The sequence below is a fragment of the Macrobrachium nipponense genome, chromosome 23, assembly GCF_015104395.2.
Source record: "Macrobrachium nipponense isolate FS-2020 chromosome 23, ASM1510439v2, whole genome shotgun sequence".
Classification (NCBI taxonomy): domain Eukaryota; kingdom Metazoa; phylum Arthropoda; class Malacostraca; order Decapoda; family Palaemonidae; genus Macrobrachium; species Macrobrachium nipponense.
In genome coordinates this window covers 6,473,819-6,500,085 of record NC_061090.1, presented here as the reverse complement: position 1 = coordinate 6,500,085, position 26,267 = coordinate 6,473,819, and the positions used below count along the sequence as shown (strand labels likewise).

Sequence of the window (26,267 nt, the reverse complement as noted above, 5' to 3'; positions counted from 1 at the left end):
AACATTACGACAAACTGACAAAAGAATTTCTGAGATTTTCAGCAGTTTCCGCGCGCGGACGTAAGGAAAGTTTTTTTTCAAGAATTCACCATAAATCGAAATATTGTGCTAGAGTTTTTCTTATTTGTTGCAAAATAAAGGTAAATGATTGAATATTACTAGAATGTAAGAGTTTTAGCTTACAATTGCGTTTTTTTTAACCATTTCGGTCGAGTCAAAGTTGACTGAAGGTTGAAATTTTCGCACTTATCGTGATTTATATGAAAATATTTCATATCTGACAAAAGATACAACCATGAGTTATTTTTTGTTGTATTCTACATGAAATTGTGCACATTTTCATATATAAAACTTTATGTAACGGCTAATATAAAACTGTGCAAACATTACAACAAACTGACGAAAGAATTTCTGAGATTTTCGGCAGAGTTACCACGCAGACATAAGGAAAAAGTTTTTTTTTTTAATTCACCATAAATCAAAATATTGTGCTAGAGTTTTCCAATTTGTTGCAAAATGAAAGTAAATGATTAAATATTACTAGAATGTAAGAGTTTTAGATTACAATTGCGTTTTTCGACCATTTCGGTCGAGTCAAAGTTGACTGAAAGTTTAAATTTTGGCACTTATCGTGATTTATATGAAAATATTTCAAAACTGATAAAAGCTACAACCATGGGTTGTTTTTTGTTTGTATTCTACATGAAATTGCACACATTTTCATATGTGAAACTATGTAATGGCTAATATAATACAGTGGAAAAATTACAACAAAGTGATGAAAGAATTTCTGAGATGGGTCGCTAATGCTTAGTACAAGAAGAAAGAAATTCATGCATGTGCACCTAGGTAACGCTTGTAAACAAAACAACAACTTGATCCGTGAACTCCCAACATCCCTCAAGGCGCGTGATTTCAAATTTTTCACAAACTAGGCTTATAACTATTTTTCCGCAAATATTTAAAAAAACTTTTTGTAGTCGACGTACTGTACGTCTGATTAGCACCCGACAGACAATTTTAGTCGACGTATAATACGTTCAATAGGCGTTTAAGGGCTAGGCGCTAGAAATCATCCTATTGTTAAGAACGAAGGTTTGTTTGCATATGAACCAAACTGAATTTTATAACAGCAGTCAGGAGAAAACTAAAAATATTTGTTCAAAGGAGGTGTAGTTTTAAAGCAGATGGATTTATTTGCTTAATGCTACTGGTCAGGTTGGATCTAATCAAGGTAGAAGTAAAACAATGGTATGACAGATCTATGGAATTTAGACTATTAGGCCTGGTGCTGGAACAATATGCAGCCATGGAGCAATCTTCCCAAAAGTGAATTTACATCATGGGAAATTGATTTCACTGACCCCTCGTCTTGGGTCTACCAAACAATGCAGGAACAAAACAACTTAGGGCACCAAGCAGCTATTTATAATATATTGGCCTTCTCTTGTTTACACAGTTTAAAAAAATCAATCTAAGCCAACGATTCCTCCAGTTGCCTAAGAATGAAACTAATTCTTTTGGTAGTGTATGCTTTTATCTTGGGCTACGTTATTGATATATCATCATTAATCTTTTTACATCAAATTGAAAGAAACATCATGCGTAGAAGCCATATTTTTTTTCCACTCAATTTTCAAAATAGTTTCTATTGTTGCTTTCATGAAGGAAATTACCAACAAAGATAACCATCATGAAAATGAAATTGAAAGAATTCGTAATGAGGGAAAGACTTGGTCATGACAGAATGTTGTGTCTTACAAATAAGTTCTCACAGCGTAGAGAATATTTTTTTCCTTATTTTTTTACTTTAAGGTCAATAGCAGTCATCTGGAAACTTTTATCATAGGTATTAAAGTCATATGTTCAATAAAATAAAAACCAAGATATGTACAAGATCACCAATGAATGGCAGGAACACCCTAAAGATTGCCTATACGAAAAATATACAGAATCCAAGGATACCCCCCACCCCCTCCATGTTCATTCAATTGATACATACTATAAGTATGGTTTCAGCATCTATATATCATTCTTCTTCTATGGCTTAGCAAAGCAAGTAACTTCAAATTTCCAGAGTTGGGTCAGGAGATTAATTACATACTTTGTGATTCAATATGTGATTCAGTATCACAGCATTCATGCGTGATATGTATTTTTCTTTAACCTTCGAGTCTTTTTAGTGGAAAAGTTTTATAGACAAGTGTTAGGCATTTGAAGTTCAACTAAAGTAATGTCCATCTGTATGGGTTTGAGAAATAACCGGGGCAAGTCTGTTTGGACCCTCTGAAAGTCTTTCGATGCTGTCTTTACGGTTGAACTACTTCGTGCCTGCATAGCTGTTACTTGTAAATTGTTGGATGGACTTCATCCGAGGCATATTTTTAGAAATTACATTTGTATATTAAGTTTAGCTCTTACATATTTAGAAGGGGACAACATCCCACTCTACTAGATTTAGTCATGTAACTCCACTAAGTAGTAACTCTGGAGTTTATAAACCATTAAAAATTATACAACCTATGAAAGATACTATTACTGAAAAGCAAAGACCCGTCATAAATTTTTGTTAGTATAGAGGAAAAGTTCACCTCAAGAGACACTAACAGTGGTGATGTACGATAATTAGGATTAAATGTGATTTTTACAGAGATTGTTGTTATCCTAATTTTTGTAATGTATATATTTTCCTTTGAAGTTTGTAATATCAATGGTATTCTTATAATAAAACTTCATTATTACAATGTTGCTTGCTTTTTACAATGGATTTACTAGACAAAATTGATGAGAACAAACTGTCATCGAGATACTTCCAGCCAATCAAGTTCTTCGTAACCAAACAAAATAGCCTTAGATAGGTAAATTGTCAATGCCCACTGCAGTATTACCATAATAGTCCCAGTATGGCTTATCAATGACCATATGTTATGTATCAAAATTCCTGGAGGGAACAGTACATTTGCATATCTTCCTCTTACCACTGATGTGTTTTTTTTTTGTAAATTGACCAACCTCAAAGTTTACCTGGCATAAGGAACTGCATATTGATATACAGGCAGTCCCTGGGTTACGACGGGGGTTCCGTTCTTGAGACGCGTTGTAACCCTAAAATCGTCGTAAGCCAGAACATCATCAAAAATCCTAAGAAAACCTTACTTTTAATGCTTTTGGTGCATTGGAAACTATATAAACTGCATTCTTATTGCAATTTTCATCCAAAAACCTTCAAATATTGATTATTTTGCATTTTTGGTGTCATATTTCTTCTGCAAGATGAGAGTTGTAGGCGTCGTAACCCTGGAAATAATTTCTGATGAATATAATCGAAAAGCGCCTTAACCTCGGAACGTCATAAGCCGAACCCGTCGTAACCCAAGCACTGCCTGTATTTACCCATCCAGTAAGGGTTAAGCTCTAAAAACTATTTATATGAAGTGTTTTAAAGTTGAAATGTGACTTAAATACGTCTTGTTGTGAACTAGATTAATATTTTTTTTTTAACGGCACCGGGAGCCCCCCCCCCCATTTTTTTGTGTGTAAAAAAATTAACAGATTCCTTTTGCTACTTTTACCATATTTCATCATGATACAAACTTTACGTATTTATCTTTTATCATTGGGAAAACAAAAGTAAAAGTTCTTCCATGCCCGCATTTTTTATTAAAATATTTTTTTCTCCACTAATATTTGCGGTCGAGTTTCATCCATGTTACTGATGCACAATAATTTATTGTCATTAGCAGTATGAACATTGTTCTCAGCTTCAGCTATAAATGCAACTTAAATTTAGCAGTGCTATATTTAAGTGCCAATATTTTCTCCATAGCAAATAAATGTATAATGTAAAACTATATCAATCCTAGTCTATTTAATGTCATTTGTAACAAAACTATGGCAATTATTTACTATCGTATGATGGCTGTAATGCAAGTAAACCTTGTTGTTATGAGATTAGGTTTAGTTGTTGTAGCAAAACAGATGTTTTAATTCAGTTGTTTATAGCTGTAGCACTAGTTTAACCAACAATTACATATAGCGTTACTAACGATACATACTTTTATCATCCTCTTTTGTTTTTTTAAGTTATTAACTAGAAGATATGATAAATAAAGAGATGGAGGAATTGTTAGCATTCTGAGAAAGGTGAATTTTTTTTCTTTCATTCTAGGCCAAGATTCACCTGTAAGTTTTTCAATCTGACATTATAAATTTGTAGAACTACCATGCAAACCATAGTAAATGATTAGGCAAATGAAATTCCATATTAGGGCAATATATCTGGCCGTGACACTGTTTAAGGCAGGGGTTTTCAACCTGGGTACGCCAAGGGTCTGTCAGGGGCCACGAGCGGCCCTTGGTACTCTAATGAATCTGTTTATGTTCACAAGCCAGGAAGTTATGTAGTACTTACTTCCCCCTGCAGTTTTTCTGAGTTGGTTTTGTTTTCCGCATTTTACAAAGCAAAGGGGGTACATTACTGAAATTACAAATACCCGAAAGGGTACGGGGGGAGGAAAAGGTTGAAAACCCCTGGTCTAGGCAGTCTAGGGCACTGTCAGGTGGGGTGTAGCACCTGCAGACTTTTGAATTTTTATTAGTGATGATTTTCGGTTACCATCAAGCCCCCATGGACGGAACCCGTCGGTAACCAGGGGCTGCTATATTCATTATCCATTCTCTCTAAACATAGGTTTTATAATTAAAAATTGCTGTATTATTTGTTCATCATAGTAAGTGAAATTACCCATAGACTGCTTAACATGATGATTGCCCTCATACAGACATCAGTTTACTATAGTGCTGCACCAAGGCAACTTGATGAACAAGAGGCCCCATAGGAAAGAACCCTTACCTTTGACAAAGAAATCTTGTACAAATCTCATAATGTTGCAAGAATAGAAAATAATTTTGTAACTTTATATAGCTGCATCATTCAAAAATAAAATATAGTAGTACCATTTTACCCGTATTTTTCTATTTCAGAATAAATTTGGGAATGTAAAAATATGTCATATTTCAAAGTTCAGCAACTTGCAAAGTACTATTAATTTTTCAACAAAGCCATGCACTGCATCTTAACCTATATGTATAGATCTCTATAAAAAAGGGGCTTATTTCTCATCATACATATTTGCAAACTATAATTTACAAAATCCAGAAATGTCAAACAATAGGAAATACTTACTATCAGAAAATGTCACATTTAAAAAACTTGTCAAGAAGCTGTCATTTGAAGGTGGTACATTATCTGGGTCATCACCTGAAGCACATGTGTCAAGGTTCTCATCAGCACTGGACTCATCATCAGTTTCCCTCTATATAAAGTTGAGAGTGAAATCAAGTGTAAAACAAAAATAAACCCATATTTACACTAAAATATTATAACATACTACGTACATACTACTTCACTGTTAAAAATAACAAAGACCTTTCACTAAGACTAGATAAATCATGTCACAAAATATACCGCTGAAAATCATTACATATTATTGTAAAAAAGTTAAACAAGACCAAAAAACTAGTTTTTTAAATGCCCCAATGATGAACTTCAAAGATTCAGAGCAAGTCAATATACAAACAAACCCAACCTAATATATTCTCAATCACACCACTGAGAATCCCCTAAAATACAGAGAAACCCCTAAAATACTAAGAACAAATATTGACAAACATTAAGATCCCACACATATAAACCAACACTATTTGAATGAGTAAGTAATTCAGTAGCATATGACATTTTTATAACAATATAAGGTTTAATATATACTTACCCAGTAATTACTTACTGAAGAGTTTCACTCGCTTGGCAGCTATAATTTGGAAATTTGCGGGTCACACTATTAGTTTGTTTTGGGTAGGTGACAAGACTCTGCCCACTTATGGGGTACAGAGAGGAACAACTTAGCAAATACTAGTTCAATTTGTTTATGCCCTTGTGTCCATGTAAGGGGAGGAGGGGGCTCCATTCATGTAATTACTGAGTAAATATACATAAAGCCTTATTATAAAAATGTAATTTTCATATTAATAACTTACCCAGTAATTACACAGCTGATTTGACAGGAGGTGGGATGCATGGATATATCTACTCCAAAACATTAGGAATGGTAATGAATTATAGAATAGAAAAGATAACTAATGTTGATACAAGGTTTGTTTTCCTTACCTGATAAAGCATAAAGCAAAGGCACTTGTGAGAGGACTGATGGATGGATATTTGATAACATGCATCATTCAGATCTACTGTAAACATGAAGTCGTTTTCCCAAATGGAGACAAGCATCGAGTGCGGCATCTCCAGCATTAACAATTTGAAGAATGAAATGGTTCAGGGCATAGAAGTCTATGACCCGTCTCCATCCCCAGAAACTTTCTCTGCGAGAAAGTCACGGCTGTAAAAGTCTGGGGACCTATCTGCCACAACTTCCATAGTACCCTTCTTCAGCATGGCTTGCACTTCTTCCTTAAGTGCAAGATCCTTCAGCAAACCAGGAACATAAGTCAGGAGATGGACCCGGTAGTTGGTGAGGGGTGACTGAGACTCGAAGGGGTGTAGATATCATTCCCAAGGGACATTCACTACCCAGGTCTCAGCTCCATGTCAATGACACATTACCCAATGGCTCGACAGGAGCCCCAACACCAGTGGCAGAAGCTGGAGGGGATTACTACCCCTAGCATCCTCCCTTCTTCTTCCTCTTGCCCTTTACCTGATGGGAAAGAGGCCTGAAAGGGCCACAACTGGGTGCGGGCAGAGGAAGACGACTGGGTTTTCCTGTGGGCACCCTTCTAAGTCTGGGATTTCTTAGGGGCTGAGGAAGAGCTAGCCTGACCCGAAGGTCGGGCCACAGCGGCAAGCAAAGACCAGGAGGTCTTGGTCACTGCCTGGTGAACAAGACAGTCATTATCCTCAACACGGCAATTGTCCACCTCAGAACCAACAGCTCTCTAGGGAAGAAAGAGGAGGAACCCAGCACAAGTCTGTTCTGTAAGGTCAATGCCAACTCAGGACCTACCGACCTAGTAATGATTCAGAATGGCATCACTTCTCTCCAGTACTAGGCTCACCCACAGGTTTGCCGTCTGGTGGGTCAGTTAGGAAACAGCCCTACTTCCAGACTGGTACAGTCTACCGAAAGCAGAGTCCTTCCAAGAAATGATAGCATCTGAGGAATCAGCCACTTTAGATACTGTGAACAACCACAGAACCAACCAGGAGACTGCCTAGAGAGCTGCCACAGTGGTAAGCTCCAGGTTCACTGCTCCTTGCTGTGAAAGGGAGACTCCTTCCACAGTAAAGTCCACCCCCGCTATTCATGGATTCCAGATTCCAAGACTCAAGTATTCGCAGATTTCTCTATGGGCCTTATATACCTATTATTCACAGGAAATTCGCATATTTGCGGTTATTTTTCTAGGAAAAATATCCAAAAATTACTGAATTTTCATATCAATTTCATGATTAAAAGCACTTTATCATAAAACTATTACTTGAGTTTGAACTAACAAAATAGGCAGTTTCAAGTGGTTTTATAGTTGTTCTAAGTATTTGCGGGGGGCCTGGTATGCATCTCCCTCAAATACAGGGATCCACTGTCATTTGCTGCAACAAGAGACCCGAGTCTAAAATAACCAGGTCCAGGTCAACCTACTTAGTCAGTACGGACCTCTTTGAGGATGTGTAATAGCACTTCTGATCAGGCAGAGGAGGAGGAAGTATCTTGTCCGAGCATTTTGATGGAAGCAAATTCTCTTGCCCATAAACAAGATCATTCCCTTGGTCAAGAACCCCCTTGACAAGCACAGACCACAGCTGCCCCATTGAAATCTTGGGTTCCTTTTTTGGATCCCAGTATTCGAGGCATGACGGACGATCCACAGACAAGGTTGTGGTCCCTCCCCCTAGATCACTGTACTGATGAAACAGTGCAATGATCTCTGAAAATGTCCTCTATTTCATGAGTGTCCGCATCCCGGGGGAGAGGACCCTCCAGTCCTTTCAGGGTGCAGTCCTCCCGACTCCTGTGATCCTTCCTGCACTACTTGTCCATATGACTGAGATGGGCCGAGAACCGAGCCAGGAACATAGGCCTGTGTAGTAGGACTCCGAGGAGAACACTCATCGGAGTTCCTCCTGTCACACTCAAGTCTCCTAGTAAAAATCCAGGAGGTTAAGGAGACAGATGAGGAGGATTGGGTACTCTCACCTGTCCTGCCAGCAGAACTGACAGGAGAGGTGAGCCGTACATGGTCACCAACCTTCAGTGATGATGGCAATACAGGTCTAGGAGAGCACTTTTGCCCCGGCGAAGCATTGTCCTGAGAAGAGCGGAGTGATTCAAGCAATCTGAGACTAGTACTTGGTTGAGCTGAGCACTCGACTCGGCAAGGCCCGACAGATTGCGCAAACGCGCTGGGGGCTGATTGGAGTCTGGCGAGCAGCTAGCTGGCAAGAACTTGCACACTCCTCATGATGAGCCCCAGACTTCTGCGAGGCCGAAGTTTCTATCAATGAAGTCTAAGCAGGGGACCTCCTCTTTGCTTCTTCAGGTGTTTGGTTGGAGATGAGAGAACCCTCTGCTTACCCTGTGGAGAGAGGCAGCCTCTTAGAAGTCTCATTAGGGGAAGAAGCAACCTTCTTCCTCGACCAAGAAGCCTTGGAGGACAGGAGGCAACAGACGACGACAACGACAATAACACTTTCTGGGACCTCTTCTTTCACTTACTCATCATCACCTTCTTCAGGATGGTGGTCAGGTCCTCCATCCAGCCAGGAGCAGGAGCAGCCACAGTAGCGCCCCATAAAACATTATCAGCAGCAACAGTAGGAACAGAAAATGTCTCCACTATTAAGGGGGTAGTGGCAGTAGTGGAGACAATACCTGAAGGAGCAGCAGGAACAGCAATCATGGGTGGAGACATGAAAAAGCCAGGAGGCGGAGGTACCAAGACTCAAGGGGCTTCCAGATGTACAGCATGCCATCGTCAATACCTTTGCAAAAGCAGAGGTACACAGTGTTGGTAGTCAGGGTCTCCAATATGTGTCACCACAGGCTTAGCAAGGTGAGTCAGTAGGACTTACAAGAATAGAGTGCCCACAATCCTGGCGAGTGCCAAACTACCAACAGGTCTGACAGTTGCTCGTCCACTACATCTAAAGAATTGGGATTCGGGTTAGTGGTGGGAGCTTCTTACTACTCCGAGGGAGGCTCTGCACCCTCAGAGTGACCTGAGGCCCCAGAGCAGATGATGCTCTGATCCTCTGGCCCCCACTGAATCTTTTCGTATGACAAACTGGACGAAAAAGACGAAGGAAAGGCCTTTCCCAAAGGAGAGGGAGCAAGAACGGGAAGCTTGATGGGAGCAAGAAACAAAGACAAAGGGTAGGCTACCGGCAAACTTCACTCACTGTACTGGCAACCCGATACAAAACTCGTCACTAGGGAGTTCAGGATTACAATCACGCCCCTTGCAGGCAGCTTAGAGGGCATGAGGGTCAACATCAACAGAGGAGCGATAGTTGTTACACCCCTACTGGCAACCCCAGGACACACCTGCTGAGTAGTGGCTTTACATGCAGGCTTATTAGATTTGTGGGTTTGCATATTAACAGCAAAAACAAATATTCCATCAAACAAAACAAAAAAGATCCCACCCACTGAGAAAAAACTGCTAGCAAGAGTCGAGCAGAGCGAAGAGTACCCATGTCTGCATCAGACAACAGCCAAAAGAAAATTGGAATGTTTATGATCGGCCAGGCAGGCCCACCAACAGAATGGTAGTTAAATTACCTAACCACCTTGCTTAAAAGTCTAGTGGCCATTTTCCAGCTTCGTTCAAAGTAATTTCTAATGTAAAGGACTGAGGGTTTGTATATTGTGTAGGAACTAATTTCAATTATATCACTGCTACAGTCCACAGTCATGTAGAATCCCAGGTTACTGCATAGTAGTCCAGTAACTACTACAGTATGATGTAATACATCACAAGATTATTAAGAGTAAATTGCACCACACAAGGTTGCAGATGCCAAGAAAAAGCTGTCTGGGACACCAAACAAACAAGTCTTCCTTCTCTAAAATGCTTTGAGACTGGCAAGCATAGTTAATAGCAATGTGCTAACTGGCAATTTGCAACGCACCTCAGTATTAATCAGAAAACCAAACGTTGATAAAGGATAGAAGCCAGTTATCTTATTTTACATAATTTACCTTTTCTGCCCCTGCTGCTGGCACAGAGTTCACTACTGGCTCATCTTCAAGCATATTTATACTTGAGCTGAAAAAATAAAAATCTTTAGTCTTATCAAGATAATTTCCCATGTGACCCTACTTATACTGCTGTATATGTAAATATACCTGACATATAAATACATCTAGCAATATGGAAGTTATAACTAATTACTATTATTAACTGATGGCAAAAAACCTTTTGCAAAATCTGATAGTTTCTGTAAATGGGAATTGCTAATTATGTGACTCCAAAAAACCTTTTTCAGTCTTAAAGCACCTAAACTTAACTTTTCAACTGACTGATAAGTCAACATTTCAGAGTAAGCCATGCTCAGTCATGATAAAAAAGTTCTTGATATTCTACACAGTACTTAAAAAATTTCAAGGATAATTATGAAAATTATATTTTTATAATAAAATAAGATTTTTTTATATACTTATCCAGTATTTATATAGCTATTAGTTTCCACAGATGGCAGCCTAATTCAAATTGTGTGGGTAGCACTTCGATTGCTCAGTGTGTAGGTACTAAGTATACAATGCTGCCCCACAATGGCTATACTAGGAACAACTTGGCAACCCACTTCATTCTGTTTCATGTATTATGTCTATCAGAGGGGAGGCAGGTGGGCTCCGATCATATGATTACTTGGTAAGTACAGTAGTACCTCGTGCTTTGCACTTAGTCCGTTTCAGAAGGCTGTTAGAAGAACGATTTGTTCGAAATATATAACAAATATCCCCATAAGAAATAAAGGGAATGAGGATCATTTGCTCCAGCCAACCCAAAAAGTCCCATTTCATATATTTTCTATTATTAATTTGTTCAAAAGAGTAATGAAACCGTACATTATATGAAGTAAAATTTTCGAAAATTTTATTTTTTCGGTGTACGATTTATGAACTGTATGGTAAAATTTGCACTGGCTGGCTGGGGGATGGAGGGAGGAGAGACGGGAACCCTTTGAGCAAACCAAATTGGTTGCAGTATGCAAAGGTTGATAACAAATAACAAAATCAATTTTATTATATTGGGTACAAAGATAATCAAGGGAATCGATAGTGTTTGTGTCTGATTGTGTGTCAGAGAGAGAGAGAGAGATGGAGAGAGAGAGATAGAGAGAGTAGAGAGAGGAGAGGAGAGAGAGAAGAGAGAGAGAGGAGAGAGAGAGGAGAGGAGGAGAAGAGAGAGAGAGAGAGAGAGAGAGAGAGAGAGAGAGAGTTTACATTTGGATCTTAAGTGCACGAAAGAGATTAATATGCCACTGTTGGCAAATGGCAGACTTTTAAAACAAGCATGAGTATTTTGCAAACAAATAAGTAATAAGTCAAGAATGCAAGAAAAGGAAAGAAATAAAATAACTTTTCACAAGGAAGCCTGCTCAACAAACAATCGAAGGCACACAGAAGCTGAAAGCGGAGCCAGTTTGTTTATTACAGAGCTAAATTACTTTTACAGTAATAAAAAATCGTAAAAAGCAATTGTCACTAGATTGGTATTTTACCATAACAAAAATAAAAGTGATTTGGGCAGATCGAGTGTAAGTGAAATAAATGGGCGAATAATCATCCCAGATTAGCTGATAAGTCAGTAGAAAGCAGAGCTGTTCTTCCCTCTCCTCTCCTCTCTCTCTCTTTCGTCTCACTCAACACACCGAACACTGACTCAAGCAAGTTTTTCTTAGTGTTGCATTTGTTTTCAAGTTTTATCATTATGTTAAATTTATTGTGAAATAACATTTTATTTTTATGTGAATTGGTACTACTTTTATATATATATTACAGTAAAGATTTCACTGTCTCTTCTCTCCTCAACAATACCATGATGCATGATAACTTAAAATCATTCATTCATTAGTCTTCAAAAATATAAACGCTCCCTCCTTCTACCTCAAGTTAGCAGTATATCGGCACAATGACAAATGATTTTGTTAATCATTTGTGCTAAATTTTATTGTGAAAAGCTTTGTTCTTTCATTTACTATTTTGTTAATATTGTTCAACTAGACAGTCTCACTCAGTGAACCAAACACTGGCTCAATTAAGACTTGTTTTCTCTTTTTTTTTTTTCTGTATATTGCATTTGATTGTTTTCATATTTTATCATTAGATTAAATTTATTGGGAACTTACCTTTTTAAGTGAATTGTTATTGCTTTTACAAACATACAGTGATATTTTAGCTCTTTTTCTCTCCTCAACATATCAATGCTCCCCTGTTCGGTCTCACTTTTATGCTAAATGTTATATTGAAAGCTAAATTTCATATTAAATGCTTCATACTTTTATTTATTTTGTCGAATATTGTTATCATTACATTATATATATTGTAAATGAAAAAAAAAAATTGAATACAGTTTAACTTGTAAGACCCAGTAGGCTGTCAAATACAAATATTAACTAGATAATCAGTCAGTTCAAAGTACAAGCATTTGTTCGACAAACGATACAGAATTTTCTAAAAAATTTTGTTAGAAAAACGGAAAGTTCGGCAAAAGAAATGTTCGACAAACGAGGTACCACTGTGTATACAAAACCTTATTTTATTATAAAAATATCATTTTTGTATATGAGACTTACCCAGTAATTATATAGCTCATTCCACATTGAAAGATGGGATCACGGACATATTCTACTTCAAAGCATTATGTTTGTCATGAATTTGAAATAGAAAAGTTGCTAGCATTGAAAAACAATGCTTGTTGTTCCTATCAATTAAGAGACCTAAGCAGATGGACAGCTATTGCCTATGGTTGGTGACTCATCTTAATTCGTAGTGGCATGGTGGTAGAGCCAAGGGTCGCCTGTTAGTTAAGAGGAAACTTTGCAGCAAGGAGAATGCTCCTATGGCTAGCAAAGTATGATAGGTACCTGTCCTTGCTCTGGGCACAGCACCAAAATAAAACAACCAGAAAACACTGTAATAAAGTCAAGACCCATCCACTGAGAGTGGTGGGTGCTCCAGAACACTGTACCTCCTGGCTCTCCAAACTCAGCACCTTACTGAAAAGGTGAAGAGATAATAATAGGAGAACATCCTATGCTTCCTTCCACGATGCCATGCAAGTCACTAAAATGGTCAGGAGGTACTGAAAAAATCTGACACTTTTTAAACCTACATAAAACATATAATGAGCGAAAATCGCTCATGCCTCCGGTAGTTCGATGGCAGTAGGGGGGTAAAGAGCAAATAATGCCTGAAAACTAAGGATGTAGAGGTTGTTCTTACATTCTTAGTTTTGATTCAAAGTAGGCCAAAAAACACTCCACAACAATGAGTGTTTTAAATATGAAGTCCATATAAACTAGAAGACAATACATTTAGACAGAGGAAGAGACAGGTTCTGGGAGGAGCTCCTCTCTTCACACTGGACGCAGAGCTATAAGGCTAAATCTTCTGTCACTCCAATTCAGGGTGAACAACTACTAATTGAACACTTTATGAATTAGAAAAAGAATATGGAAAACAAAAAACCACTGTCCTTGTCTGAGAAATCATTCTGAATCATTGCAGTAGCCTATGGATCAATTGCGACGAAGCAGACTTGCGGACTTCTTGTTTGGTGATAATTCCAATTTTGTAGTGTTGTTGCCAAAACAACACCAAAATATAAATAAAAATCGGCAACTCTTGGAAGGCCCGGAAGGCTATCCTGAGTTTCAGGAAATTAAGAGGAGGTAGTATTCATCTTGGTCACACACCAGAAGAATTAACTTACAGGCATTCGCCTATTACTCAAACTGTACAACTGATAACAGACGAATGTTGCAAGAATATACAAGTACCTATATTTGTAGGCTCCTGTCAACCAAGCGTCAGCCTAATTCTTCTTCACTTTGAAGAGAAAAAGAGTAAGGACTGGAAGCAGACCTCCTTCATTCTCTAATGAAGAGAGTGAAGGTGAAGCTATCTGGAAGGAAAGCTTCTATGGCAATAACAGGACACCAAAGATGACTAGTTCTTACCAAACTGGTTGCTCCCGTTTTTGGAAAGATCCTAAGATCAAACCATGAACATAGGCTCTCGCATCTGAACTCTGGGGAGAGTAATCCGTAGATTCCTCTTATTCAGGATGACTGTTCTTGTCCGCTCTTCTCGGAATAGTGGGAGTGGACGATAATGCACACAATCATCAACTTGCAGTGATGATAGCAATCCAAAGACTTAGGAAAACGGGTTCACCTAAGCACAAAAGATGCTTCCTGAAGGGAGAGCAGAGGTTTTCACCCACCAAACAGAGCATTCTCTTCCTACAACTGGTTTGATAGCGGGGATGCGAACGAGAATAAAGATGGCAAGAACTAGCCACTTCTCGCCACGCATCTGTCTTCGTGATTGAAACTTCACAATGAGGACTACACAATGAACCTCTTCCTCAACTCTTGTGATGTCCCGTTCAAGTGGTGGCTAATGAAAGATCACCTAGTGTCAACAAAGATGAACGAGGAGACTGTATCGTCAGGCGTCCAATAGGAAGCGCCAGACTACCAATAGCTGGTGCCAGGTGAGCCGTGGAAAATGCTGAGCAAGCTGAAGCAAGGAGGCGGATGCCTCAGATGGTGCAGAGGCAGAGTGCCTGGACAGGGAACTGGTGCTCGAATAAATACGTCCAATACGACAGAGATTCAAGCGGCTAGGCGCCAATATCTGGTGCCCATCATGGGAATCGGTACTATTTAGATGAGTGTCTACGATAAAAGTACAGTGTTCCCCCTGTACTCGCGGGGGATGTGTACCAGACACCCCCGTGAATAGTTAAAACCCGCGAATAGTTAGAACCACCACTAAACATCACTACTGCAGCAAAAAAAATTTTCCCTTTATGTTTTTCATTATTGTTATTTAAAATTACAGCTTATTTAAATAAATATTAATATGATACTGTTAATATCGCACATTAATGAATGTGAGATAATTAAGATCGCCTACTATAATAAAATAGTGGGACAATTAATACCATATGTTCACTAATAGCCATTATTTTCAAAACAAACATTCCGTAAAATGCAAAAAATTTACGTACATAATCCAAATATAATAATGTTTTGCAGTTTAACTTGTGAATTTTAACAATAAGTATGACTAAAAAATGTATTTCACCATATCGATCTTGAAGTTGAAGAGTCGTAAAATTTTGAGGATGGTCGGGGAAAAGAATTTGCACTTATTGATGATGCATCGCTACAACACAATGTGGTATTTTCATACCACTATAGTGATGACACATCGCTATGACACACTGGTATTTTTCATAGCATATACATTAAAGTTCAAATGATCATATTATATTAATTGTTTTCACGAAGAAATGATTATATAAAGAAAGTTATCAATAATTTTTGCCATCAGCAGTCAGAAAATCACGATCATGGTAACGTTCAAACTACGGCATATGTCTATAAATAGAACAGAAGCAGAGAGCAGTCATTGGATAACAGATCTCCATGGCTACCAACCAGCCAATCAGGAGTTGGTTATACTACTCTGTGAATTTCTTAGAATGAACGTTTACACACGCGAAGCTGACGATGATGTGTGTTTTGCATACAGTACATAGTTTTAGTTTTTAATAGTGTAAGTATTTTACTGATTACATGAAGAATACAATGATTCCTTCTCATTACTTTGAATGCAAAATGGTTTGAAGATTCTTCCACAAAAAGAAAAAAGAAAAAAAAAATTCTTTAGAAGATGATACCTATTTACTAATGCTGTTGACATACCTTCAAAATAAAATTCAGCTCTTTAATCTCTGGAAAAATGTTAATCTTTCTGTCTGCTGGTCACACCCTTTATAGCCCCGCGACTAACAACAAAATTTGTTTGTTGTTTTATCGTCTAAAGATGTAGGTATTACCTGTTGGTACAGCACATTTTTTAACAGTATGCTCATACTCACACACGCACACACATTCAGTTGCACGTGTGCTAATACCTATTGGTTTCAGAGACTCATGTTAACACTTAACAGTATAGATGAGAGAGAGAGAGAGAGAGAGAGAGAGAGAGAGAGAGAGAGAGAGAGAGAGAGAGAGATTCATTTCTCTAATCTCTCGAGGAATGTTAAGATTTGTTCCCTGCTTTATGTAAATTTAGTCCATGCGACTGACAACAACAAAATTCATATTTGTTTTTTTGTCTTCCAGATATGAATTACCTGTACTGCACATTTTTTAACAAGCATGAACACACTGCCCACTGGTTAAATATACTCAGATTCTCTCTCTCTCTCTCTCTCAGGAAAGATACTGTCAATTCAAATTATCAGTATCTTTTCCTGATAGACAGATGGATAGACAGATTAAATATTTAGGACTTCATGGCTTGGCATAAGTCAATTATTTTATTATCTTGGGATATTGGTTAATCTTGTGATTTTCCATGGTCAATTCTTCGGATTAGTAAGAAAAAGGCCATAATTTGAGTAGCAGTAGCAACAACTGCAGTGCACACCCAAATGAATCGGGTAAGCCCAGCACACCAAACTATAGTATTTACAAAATGAGCAGAGCTCTCTGGCTCGGCTGTTTAGGTCCTCCCAACTGTTTAATCTCTGCATACCTGCCAAATTTATAACAACAGAGATAAAACAATTTCTCCCATTACAGATATCAAATATTATAATTTCCGTTAAGTAGAATTCGAAATAAATTACGTAGGTACACGATTGATAAAGTTTTTTTATGCAATAACAAGAAACGGAGTCAGATTTTCTATCAACATGGCATATCATTTCGGTGCTGTTGCGAATATTTCAAGCAGTTCCACGTGCGCTTAAATCCACACTGTACAGTCTGGAGGCAGTTCTCCCTTCTACTTGATTTCTTAACCCTTAAACGCCGACTGGACGTATTTTACGTCAACATTTTTTGTCTCTCGGGTGCCGACTGGACGTATTTTACGTCGACATACAAAAGTTTTTTTTAAAAATTCGCGGAAAAATACTTTTAGGCCTACCAGCCGAAAACTCTTGAATCACGCGCCTTGGGGGATGCTGGGAGTTCACGGATCAAGGTGTTGTTTTGTTTACAATCGTTACGCAGGCGCGCAAGCGCAAATTTCTTTCTTGCCGCACTAAAAAGTATCTGTGACACATCTCTGAAATTATTTCGTCACTTTGACATAATTTTTGTACCATTTTAAATTAGCCGTTACATAGAGTATTATATATGAAAATGTGCGCATTTTTATGTAGAATACAACAAAATAATACTCATGATTGTAGCTTTTATCAGTTTTAAGATATTTTCATATAAATAACGATAAGTGCCAAAATTTCAACCTTCGGTCAACTTTGACTCTACCGAAATGGTCGAAAAACGCAATTGTAAGCTAAAACTCTTATATTTTAGTAATATTCAATCATTTAACTTAATTTTGCAACTAATTGGAAGTCTCTAGCACAATATTTCGATTTATGGTGAATTTATGAAAAAACTTTTTCCTTACGTCCGCGCGGTAACTCTTCCGAAAATAATCATACATGCGATTGTGGTAATGTTTGCACCATTTTAAATTAGCCGTTACATAAAGTTTTATATATGAAAATGTGCGCAATTTCATGCACAATACAACTAAAAACAACCCATGGTTGTAGCTTTTATCAATTTTGAAATATTTTCATATAAAAAAATGATAAGTGACAAATTTTCAACCATCGGTCAATTTTGACTCTACCGAAATGGTCGAAAAAACGCAATTGTAAGCTAAAACGCCTATATTCTAGTAATATTCAAGCATTTACCTTCATTTTGCAACAAATTGGAAGTCTCTAGCACAATATTTGGATTTATGGTGAATTTATGAAAAAAATAACATTTTCTTTACGTCCGCGCGGTAACTCTTCCGAAAAAATCATACGTGTGATTGTGGTAATGTTTGCACCATTTTAAATTAGCCGTTACATAACGTTTTATATATGAAAATGTGCGCAATTTCATGTATAATACAACAATAAATAGTTGAAGGTTGTAGCTATTCTCATTTTCGAAATATTTGCATATAAATCACGATAAATAGAAAAAAAACCACGTTCGGTCAAATTTGACTCTACCGAAATGGTCCGAAAAAACGCAATTGTAAGATAAAACTCTTACAGTCTAGTAATATTCAGTCATTTATCTTCATCGTGAAACAAATTCGAAGTCTCTAGCACAATATTTAAATTTATGGTGAATTTTTTAAAAAAAAACTTTCCTTCCCTCCGCGCGCGGATTCTCCGCCACAAATCTCCGAAATGCGTAAGTCCCATTCTCGGAATATTTGCTCCGTTTCATATTAGGCATTTCATAGAGTTTTATATATGAAAATGTGCGCAATTTCATGTAGAATAAAACGAAAAATATTTGAAAGTTGTAGCTTTTCTTATTTCCGAAATAATTGCATATAAAAAAATATATATATAAAAAATTCGACATTCGGTCAACTTTAGCTCGTCAGATATGGTCGAAAACTGCATTTGTAAGCTAATATTCTTACAGTATAGTAATATTCAATCATTTGTCTTCATTCTGAAACCTATTGGAAGTCTCTAGGACAATATTTAGATTTATGGTGAATTTTTGAAAAAAATATGTGTTTACGTAAGCGCGTTACGAATTCATGCATTATTTTGTGATAATATTTTCTCTGTGTTGCTTTTATCGTTTTACAATGTGTTATATATCAAAATGATCGCAATTTAGTGCACATTACAACGAAAAAAAAAGTAACTTGTTACCTTCAACCGTTTTTCGCACAGCGCGATTTGAATACAATTATATATGAAATTTTCGTTTTTGCGCTATCATATATCGCATTATTTATATATGATAATGATAATTTTTTTCATTTCTGATGGTTGCATACTAAACTTCAAGCAATGACAAAAAAAGGAGCCAAAAATGAACTCTTAATCTTGAAAACTAAGCGTGCTGTGATTTTTTGAAAAAAATATTTTTTCCGCTTACGCGCTCACTCTCAAACCCCTCCGGCATACGGGAGTCATTTTTTTATTTACCGCTCCGGCGTTTAAGGGTTAATATCGTAGGTATAGAATAAATTGGTGAGCAAGGAAATATGAAATAAAGCATGACAGAGTAAGTTTGACAAGTGAGAAAATAAACAATTGTATACAGACAGATTCTCTGTCTCTCTCTCTCTCTGACAAAAATAATAGATAGGAAACAATGACTGAATATTGCTTGAATGCGATATGGCAAAGTATTGGCCTGACTGAAGTGTGGAGTAACTTTGACACCAACTTACAAGTTATTCCTGGTCATCTCACAGCCATGGATAGACATCAACTTCACAGCCAAGGAAGAGCAATTGTATACAAAATAAATAGGTATGGAAAATGCAAAATGCAGGCCTATGTTGTCTCATAAAAAAGCTCTCCCTCAGACAGCTGTAAGAAGATTTAGGAGAGAGAGAGAGAGAGAGAGAGAGAGAGAGAGAGAGAGAGAGAGAGAGAGAGAGAGAGAGAGAGAGAGAGAGAGAGCAGGGCCGAATAGGAAGGAGATTAACCCTTAAACGCCGAATGGACGTATTAAACGTCGAGTCAAAATCTCCCCCGATTGCCGAATGGACGTACCATATGTCGACTCAAAAAAGTTTTTTTTTTTAAATTCGCGGAAAAATACTTATAGGCCTACCAGCCAAAAACTTTTGAATGACGCGCCTTGGGGGATGCTGGGAGTTCACAGATCAAGGCGTTGTTTTGTTTACAATCGTTACGCAGCCGTGAATTTCTTTCTTATCGCACTAAAAAGTATCAGTGACACATCTCAAAAATTATTTTGTCACCTTGACATAATTTTTGCACCGTTTTAAATTATCCGTTACATGAAGTATTATATATGAAAATGTGCGCAATTTTATTTAGAATACAACAATAAATACTCATGATTGTAGCTTTCATCAGTTTTGAAATATTTCCATATAAATAAAGATAAGTGCCAAAATTTCAACCTTCGGTCAACTTTGCCTCTACCGAAATGGTCGAAAAACGCAATTGTAAGCTAAAACGCTTATATTGTAGTAATATTCAACTATTTACCTTAATTTTGCAACAAATTGGAAGTCTCTAGCACAATATTTCGATTTATGGTGAATTTATGAAAAAACTTTCTCCTTACGTCCGCGCGGTAAATCTTCCAAAAAAAATCATACATGCGATTGTGGTAATGTTTGCACCATTTTAAAATTAGCCGTTACATAAAGTTTTATATATGGAAATGTGCGCAATTTCATGCACAATACAACTAAAAACAACCCATGGTTGTAGCTTTTATCAGTTTTGAAATATTTTCATATAAAAAAATGATTAGTGACAAATTTTTCAACTTCGGTCAATTTTGACTCTACCGAAATGGTCAAAAAACGCAATTGTAAGCTAAAACTCTTATATTTTAGTAATATTCAATCATTTACCTTTATTTTGTAACACATTGGAAGTCTCTAGCACAATATTTCGATTTATGGTGAATTTATGAAAAAAATAACATTTTCCTTACATCCGCGCGGTAACTCTTCCGAAAAAATCATACGTGCGATTGTGGTAATGTTTGCACCATTTTAAGTTTTAGCCGTTACATAAAGAGTTTTTATATATGAAAATTGTGGTGCAATTTCATGCAGAATACAACAAAAATAATTGAAGGTTGTAGCTTTACTCATTTTTGAAATATTTGCATATAAATCATGATAATAGAAAAAAAAAAACCACGTTCGTTCGTCAACTTTGACTCTGCCGAAATGGTCGAAAAACGCAATTGTAAGCTAAAACTCTTATATTTTAGTAATATTCAATCCTTTACCTTCATTTTGCAACAAATTGGAAGTCTCTAGCACAATATTTCGATTTATGGTGAATTTATGAAAAAAACTTTCCTTCCCTCCGCGCGCGGATTCTCCGCCATAAATCTCCGAATTGCGTACATCGCATTCTTGGAAAATTTGCTCCGTTTCATATTAGGCATTTCATAGAGTTTTATATATGAAAATGTGCGCAATTTCATGTAGAATAAAAGGAAAAATATTTGAAGGTTGTAGCTTTTCTAATTTCCGAAATAATTGCATATAAAAAAAAATCTATAAAATTTTTTCGACATTTGGTCATTTTTAACTCGTTGGAAATGGTCGAAAACCGCAATTGTAAGCTAAAACTCTTACAGTATCATAATATTCAATCATTTGTATTCATTTTGAAACAAATTGGAAGTCTCTAGAACAATATTTAGATTTACGGTGAATTTTTGAAAAAAAAAAAACAATTTTTTACGTCCGCGCATTAGCGAATTCGTACATCATTTTGTGATAATATTTTTCCGGTGTTGCTTTTATTGTTTTACAATGTATTGTATATCAAAATGATTGCAATTTAGTGTACAATACAACGGAAAAAAAAGAAACTCGTTAGCTTTTACCGTTTTTTGCACAGCGTGATTTTAATACAATTATGTATGAATTTTTTTTTTCGCTACCATATATCGCATTATTTACATATGATAATGATATTATTTTTCATTTCTGATGATTGCATACTAAACTTCAGGCAATGACAAAAAAAGGAGCCAAAAATGAACTCTTAATCTTCAAAACTAAGCGCGCTGTGATTTTTTGAAAAAATTATTTTTTCGGCTTCCGCGCTCACTCAAAACCGGCTCCGGCATTCGGGGGAGTTTTTTATTTTTACCGCTTCGGCGTTTAAGGGTTAAAGTACCTGGGAATGAAAACCCCTTATAATCTTATAATTATAGCCTCGGGGTATGTCTCAAGGACATTCAAAGGTCTGTCACACACGGGTAGTTGTTGTTTTTGTAAAATTAGCATAAGGGCAGATCTTTAAAAGCCACGCCAGAGAGCTCGCCACGGTGACAAGACTATACCTTCCATATGAATTGACGATGTCCTATACGAAGATGCAGGAGATAAAGACGAAATGATCAAAGATCTGGAAATTGACGAATATGATGACTGCCTTGATGGCGAAGAATTCAGAGCCTTATTTGATGATACGGACACAGAGAGTGACTTTGGAGGATTTTAGTTTATTAATTTTATGCATTTTTTTACTTTAATAAATTTTCACGTGCCTGTGTATCCTAAAATAAAAATAATAGTGCAAGTAACAAATGTTTCTTTTACCAAGTAAAGCAAAAAGTAAAAAATCCTTCTGTATTGTGCCTTAACTGATTTGGAAATTATAGATGGTTAGTCTAGAACAGTTAAACATGTTGTATAAACCAAAATAATGCAAATGGCGCACAATCGCTCTTTTGTATTTTAAAATACAATAGTAATATGAGAATATACATAATTCCTCTGGTAGTAACTATCGCAATCTGCCGATTTGGGAAAGCATAGACAGTACGCTGATTTTATAACGCGTGTATGATGCAACCCCTTTAAAATTAGCTTAAAAATTCAAAATTAGGTTTCAAAAGTCACATAATATGCGAGTATATACGGTACCTACAGCCAATGAGAGAGAGAGAGCACTGAATGGCAACATCACATATCTGACCATCAAGAGTGAAATTATGAATTATTTCTGAGACAGAATAATAATAATAATAATAAGAGAGAGAGAGAGAGAGAGAGAGAGAGAGAATAACTCCAAGACTCAACTCCCCCTCCGTCAATTCATATATCAAACTGCCATTTACTCGTCCGGCCACCTTCCTCCAAGTGGATAAAAAGACTGGGAATCGCTATTTTTTTATCAATCTTATTAATATTTGAAAATTAGTTATAAGGTAAATAATTTATTTATACAAAACAAATAAACATACATAAGTGAGAGAGAGAGAGAGAGAGAGAATGTTATTGTTATTGTTTAATCTCATTAAACTTAATACTATTTGAAAACTAGTACTGTATATTATCATTTTACCATAAAATGTAGCAATACCCTTAAAGATATATCTATACATACACTTCCAGCCCAAACAGAAGGCTCGAGTTACCACTATGACATACGTGTATCTTGTGTGGCAGAGAGAGAGAGAGAGAGAGAGAGAGAGAGAGAGAGAGAGAGAGAGGGTTATCCTTATTTAAAAGTGAAATGGATAGATTATTGTATTTCTTTAAAATACTATCACACATGAATTTTGAAATTAGTTATATTATTATTATTATGCAAAAATATTAATATACATATACACATGTACCATAGAAACTCTCATCTCAGTAAGAGAGAGAGAGAGAAATTGCATGATCTGGTGAGGGTAACACACTCCGCCGTCCTGTCACATTACTTGATATATTTGACAGCTGTTGGACTCCAGCCATCTCAGCTTGGCTAACTGGCGTTCAAAGACATAATGGGGGTGGAAAGGATTTTCTTTCATTCTTACATAATTTTTTACTTTATAAACTAAAATCTTGCTAATTCCCTTTAGTATTTACTTTAATGAATTTATATTATTGCTGTTTACATTAATATTGATATCTGAAAATTAGTAAGTCACTTATTTATCATAAAAAAACATACATCTCTGTAAGAGAGAGAGATTAGCGTAGTATTTCTGTAAAATACTTTCACATATGATTTTTGTAATTACAGTTATTATTATTATTATTTGAAAATATTAACCCTTAAACGCCGACTGGACGTATTTTACGTCGACATTTTTTGTCTCTCGGGTGCCGACTGGACGTATTTTACGTCGACATACAAAAGTTTTTTTAAAAATTCGCGGAAAAATACTTTTAGGCCTACCAGCCGAAAACTCTTGAATCACGCGCCTTGGGGGATGCTGGGAGTTCACGGATCAAGGTGTTGTTTTGTTTACAATCGTTACGCAGCGCGCAAGCGCAAATTTCTTTCTTGCCGCACTAAAAAGTATCTGTGACACATCTCGGAAATTATTTCGTCACTTTGACATAATTTTTGTACCATTTTAAATTAGCCGTTACATGAAGTATTATATATGAAAATGTGCGCATTTTTATGAAAAATACAACAAAAAAATACTCATGATTGTAGCTTTTATCAGTTTTGAGATATTTTCATATAAATAACGATAAGTGCCAAAATTTCAACCTTCGTCAACTTTACTCTATCGAAATGGTCGAAAAACGCAATTGTAAGCTAAAACTCTAATATTTTAGTAATATTCAATCATTTAACTTAATTTTGCAACTAATTGGAAGTCTCTAGCACAATATTTCGATTTATGGTGAATTTATGAAAAAACTTTTTCCTTACGTCCGCGCGGTAACTCTTCCGAAAAAATCATACATGCGATTGTGGTAATGTTTGCACCATTTTAAATTAGCCGTTACATAAAGTTTTATATATGAAAATGTGCGCAATTTCATGCACAATACAACTAAAAATAACCCATGGTTGTAGCTTTTATCAATTTTGAAATATTTTCATATTAAAAATGATAAGTGACAAATTTTCAACCTTCGGTCAACGTTGACTCTACCGAAATGGTCGAAAAACGCAATTGTAAGCTAAACCGCTTATATTCTAGTAATATTCAAGCATTTACCTTCAGTTTGCAACAAATTGGAAGTCTCTAGCACACTATCGTTTATTTATGGGAATTATGAAAAAAATAACATTTTCTTTACGTCCGCGCGGTAACTCTTCCGAAAAAAATCATACGTGCGATTGTGGAATGTTGCACATTTTAAATTAGCCGTTACATAAAGTTTTTATATAGAAAATGTGCGAAATTTAATGTAGAATTCAATAAAAAACAAAATAATTGAAGGTTGTAGCTTTTCTCATTTTGAAATATTTGCATATAAATCACGATAAATAGAAAAAAACCACGTTCAGTCAACTTTGACTCTACTGAAATGGTCGAAAACGCAATTGTAAGCTAAAACTCTTACAGTCTAGTAATATTCAGTCACTTATCTTCATCTTGAAACAAATTCGAAGTCTCTAGCACAATATTTAGATTTATGGTGAATTTTAAAAATCTTTCCTTCTCTCAGCACGCGGATTCTCAGCCACAAATCTCCGAAATGCGTACGTTCCATTCTCGGAATATTTGCTCTGTTTCATATTAGGCATTTCATAGAGTTTTATATATGAAAATGTGCGCAATTTCATGTAGAATAAAACGAAAAATATTTGAAGGTTGTAGCTTTTCTTATTTCCGAAATAATTGCATATAAAAAAATATATATATAAAAAATTTGACATTCGGTCAACTTTACCTAGTCAGATATGGTCGAAAACTGCATTTGTAAGCTAATATTCTTACAGTATAGTAATATTCAATCATTTGTCTTCATTTTGAAAGAAATTGGAACTCTCTAGGACAATATTTAGTTTATTGGTGAATTTTTGAAAAAAAATATCTGTTTTACGTCCGTGCGTTACGAATTCATGCATTATTTTGTGATAATATTTTCTCTGTGTTGCTTTTATCGTTTTACAATGTGTTATATACCAAAATGATCGCAATTTAGTGTACATTACGAAACGGAAAAAAAAAAAAAAAAAAAAAAAAAAAAAAAGGGAAGTAACTCGTTACCTTTAAACCGTTTTGCGCACAGCGCGATTTGAATACAATTATATATGAAATTTCGTTTTTGCGCTATCATATATCGCATTATTTATATATGATAATGATAATTTTTTTTCATTTCTGATGGTTGCATACTAAACTTCAGCCAATGACAAAAAAAGGAGCCAAAAATGAACTCTTAATCTTGAAAACTAAGCGCGCTGTGAATTTTTGAAAAAAATATTTTTTCCGCTTCGCGCTCACTCTGAAACACCTCCGGCACACGGGAGACATTTTTTTTTTACCGCTTCGGCGTTTAAGGGTTAATAAACATATTATACATACGTGTACCAAAAAATCTCTCATCTCAGTAGAGAGAGAGAGAGAGAGAGAGAGAGAGAGAGAGAGAGAGAGAGCACACTCCCTCCCCTCTCACATTGCTTGATATATTTATCAGCTGTTAGACCTCAGCTTGGTAACTGGAGTTTGAAAGAAAGATGCGTGAAGACTGGGATTTCCTTCATTCTTACATTTTTTTTATTTATAAACTAAAATCTTACTAATTCACAGTAGTATT

General features: G+C 36.2%; 1 protein-coding gene across 3 annotated transcripts in view; it reads right to left on the bottom strand.

Moving 5' to 3' along the window:
* LOC135198441 (uncharacterized) overlaps positions 1-26,267 on the bottom strand; it is a 211,625-nt gene that overhangs the window by 94,167 nt on the left and 91,191 nt on the right. For all 3 annotated transcript variants that reach the window (XM_064225992.1, XM_064226011.1, XM_064226002.1), the window contains 2 exons: positions 10,212-10,278; positions 5,186-5,315 (listed from right to left, as the gene is read on the bottom strand). In XM_064225992.1, the coding sequence (XP_064082062.1) occupies positions 5,186-5,315; positions 10,212-10,278 (197 nt within the window). The remainder of the gene's footprint in view (positions 1-5,185; positions 5,316-10,211; positions 10,279-26,267) is intronic.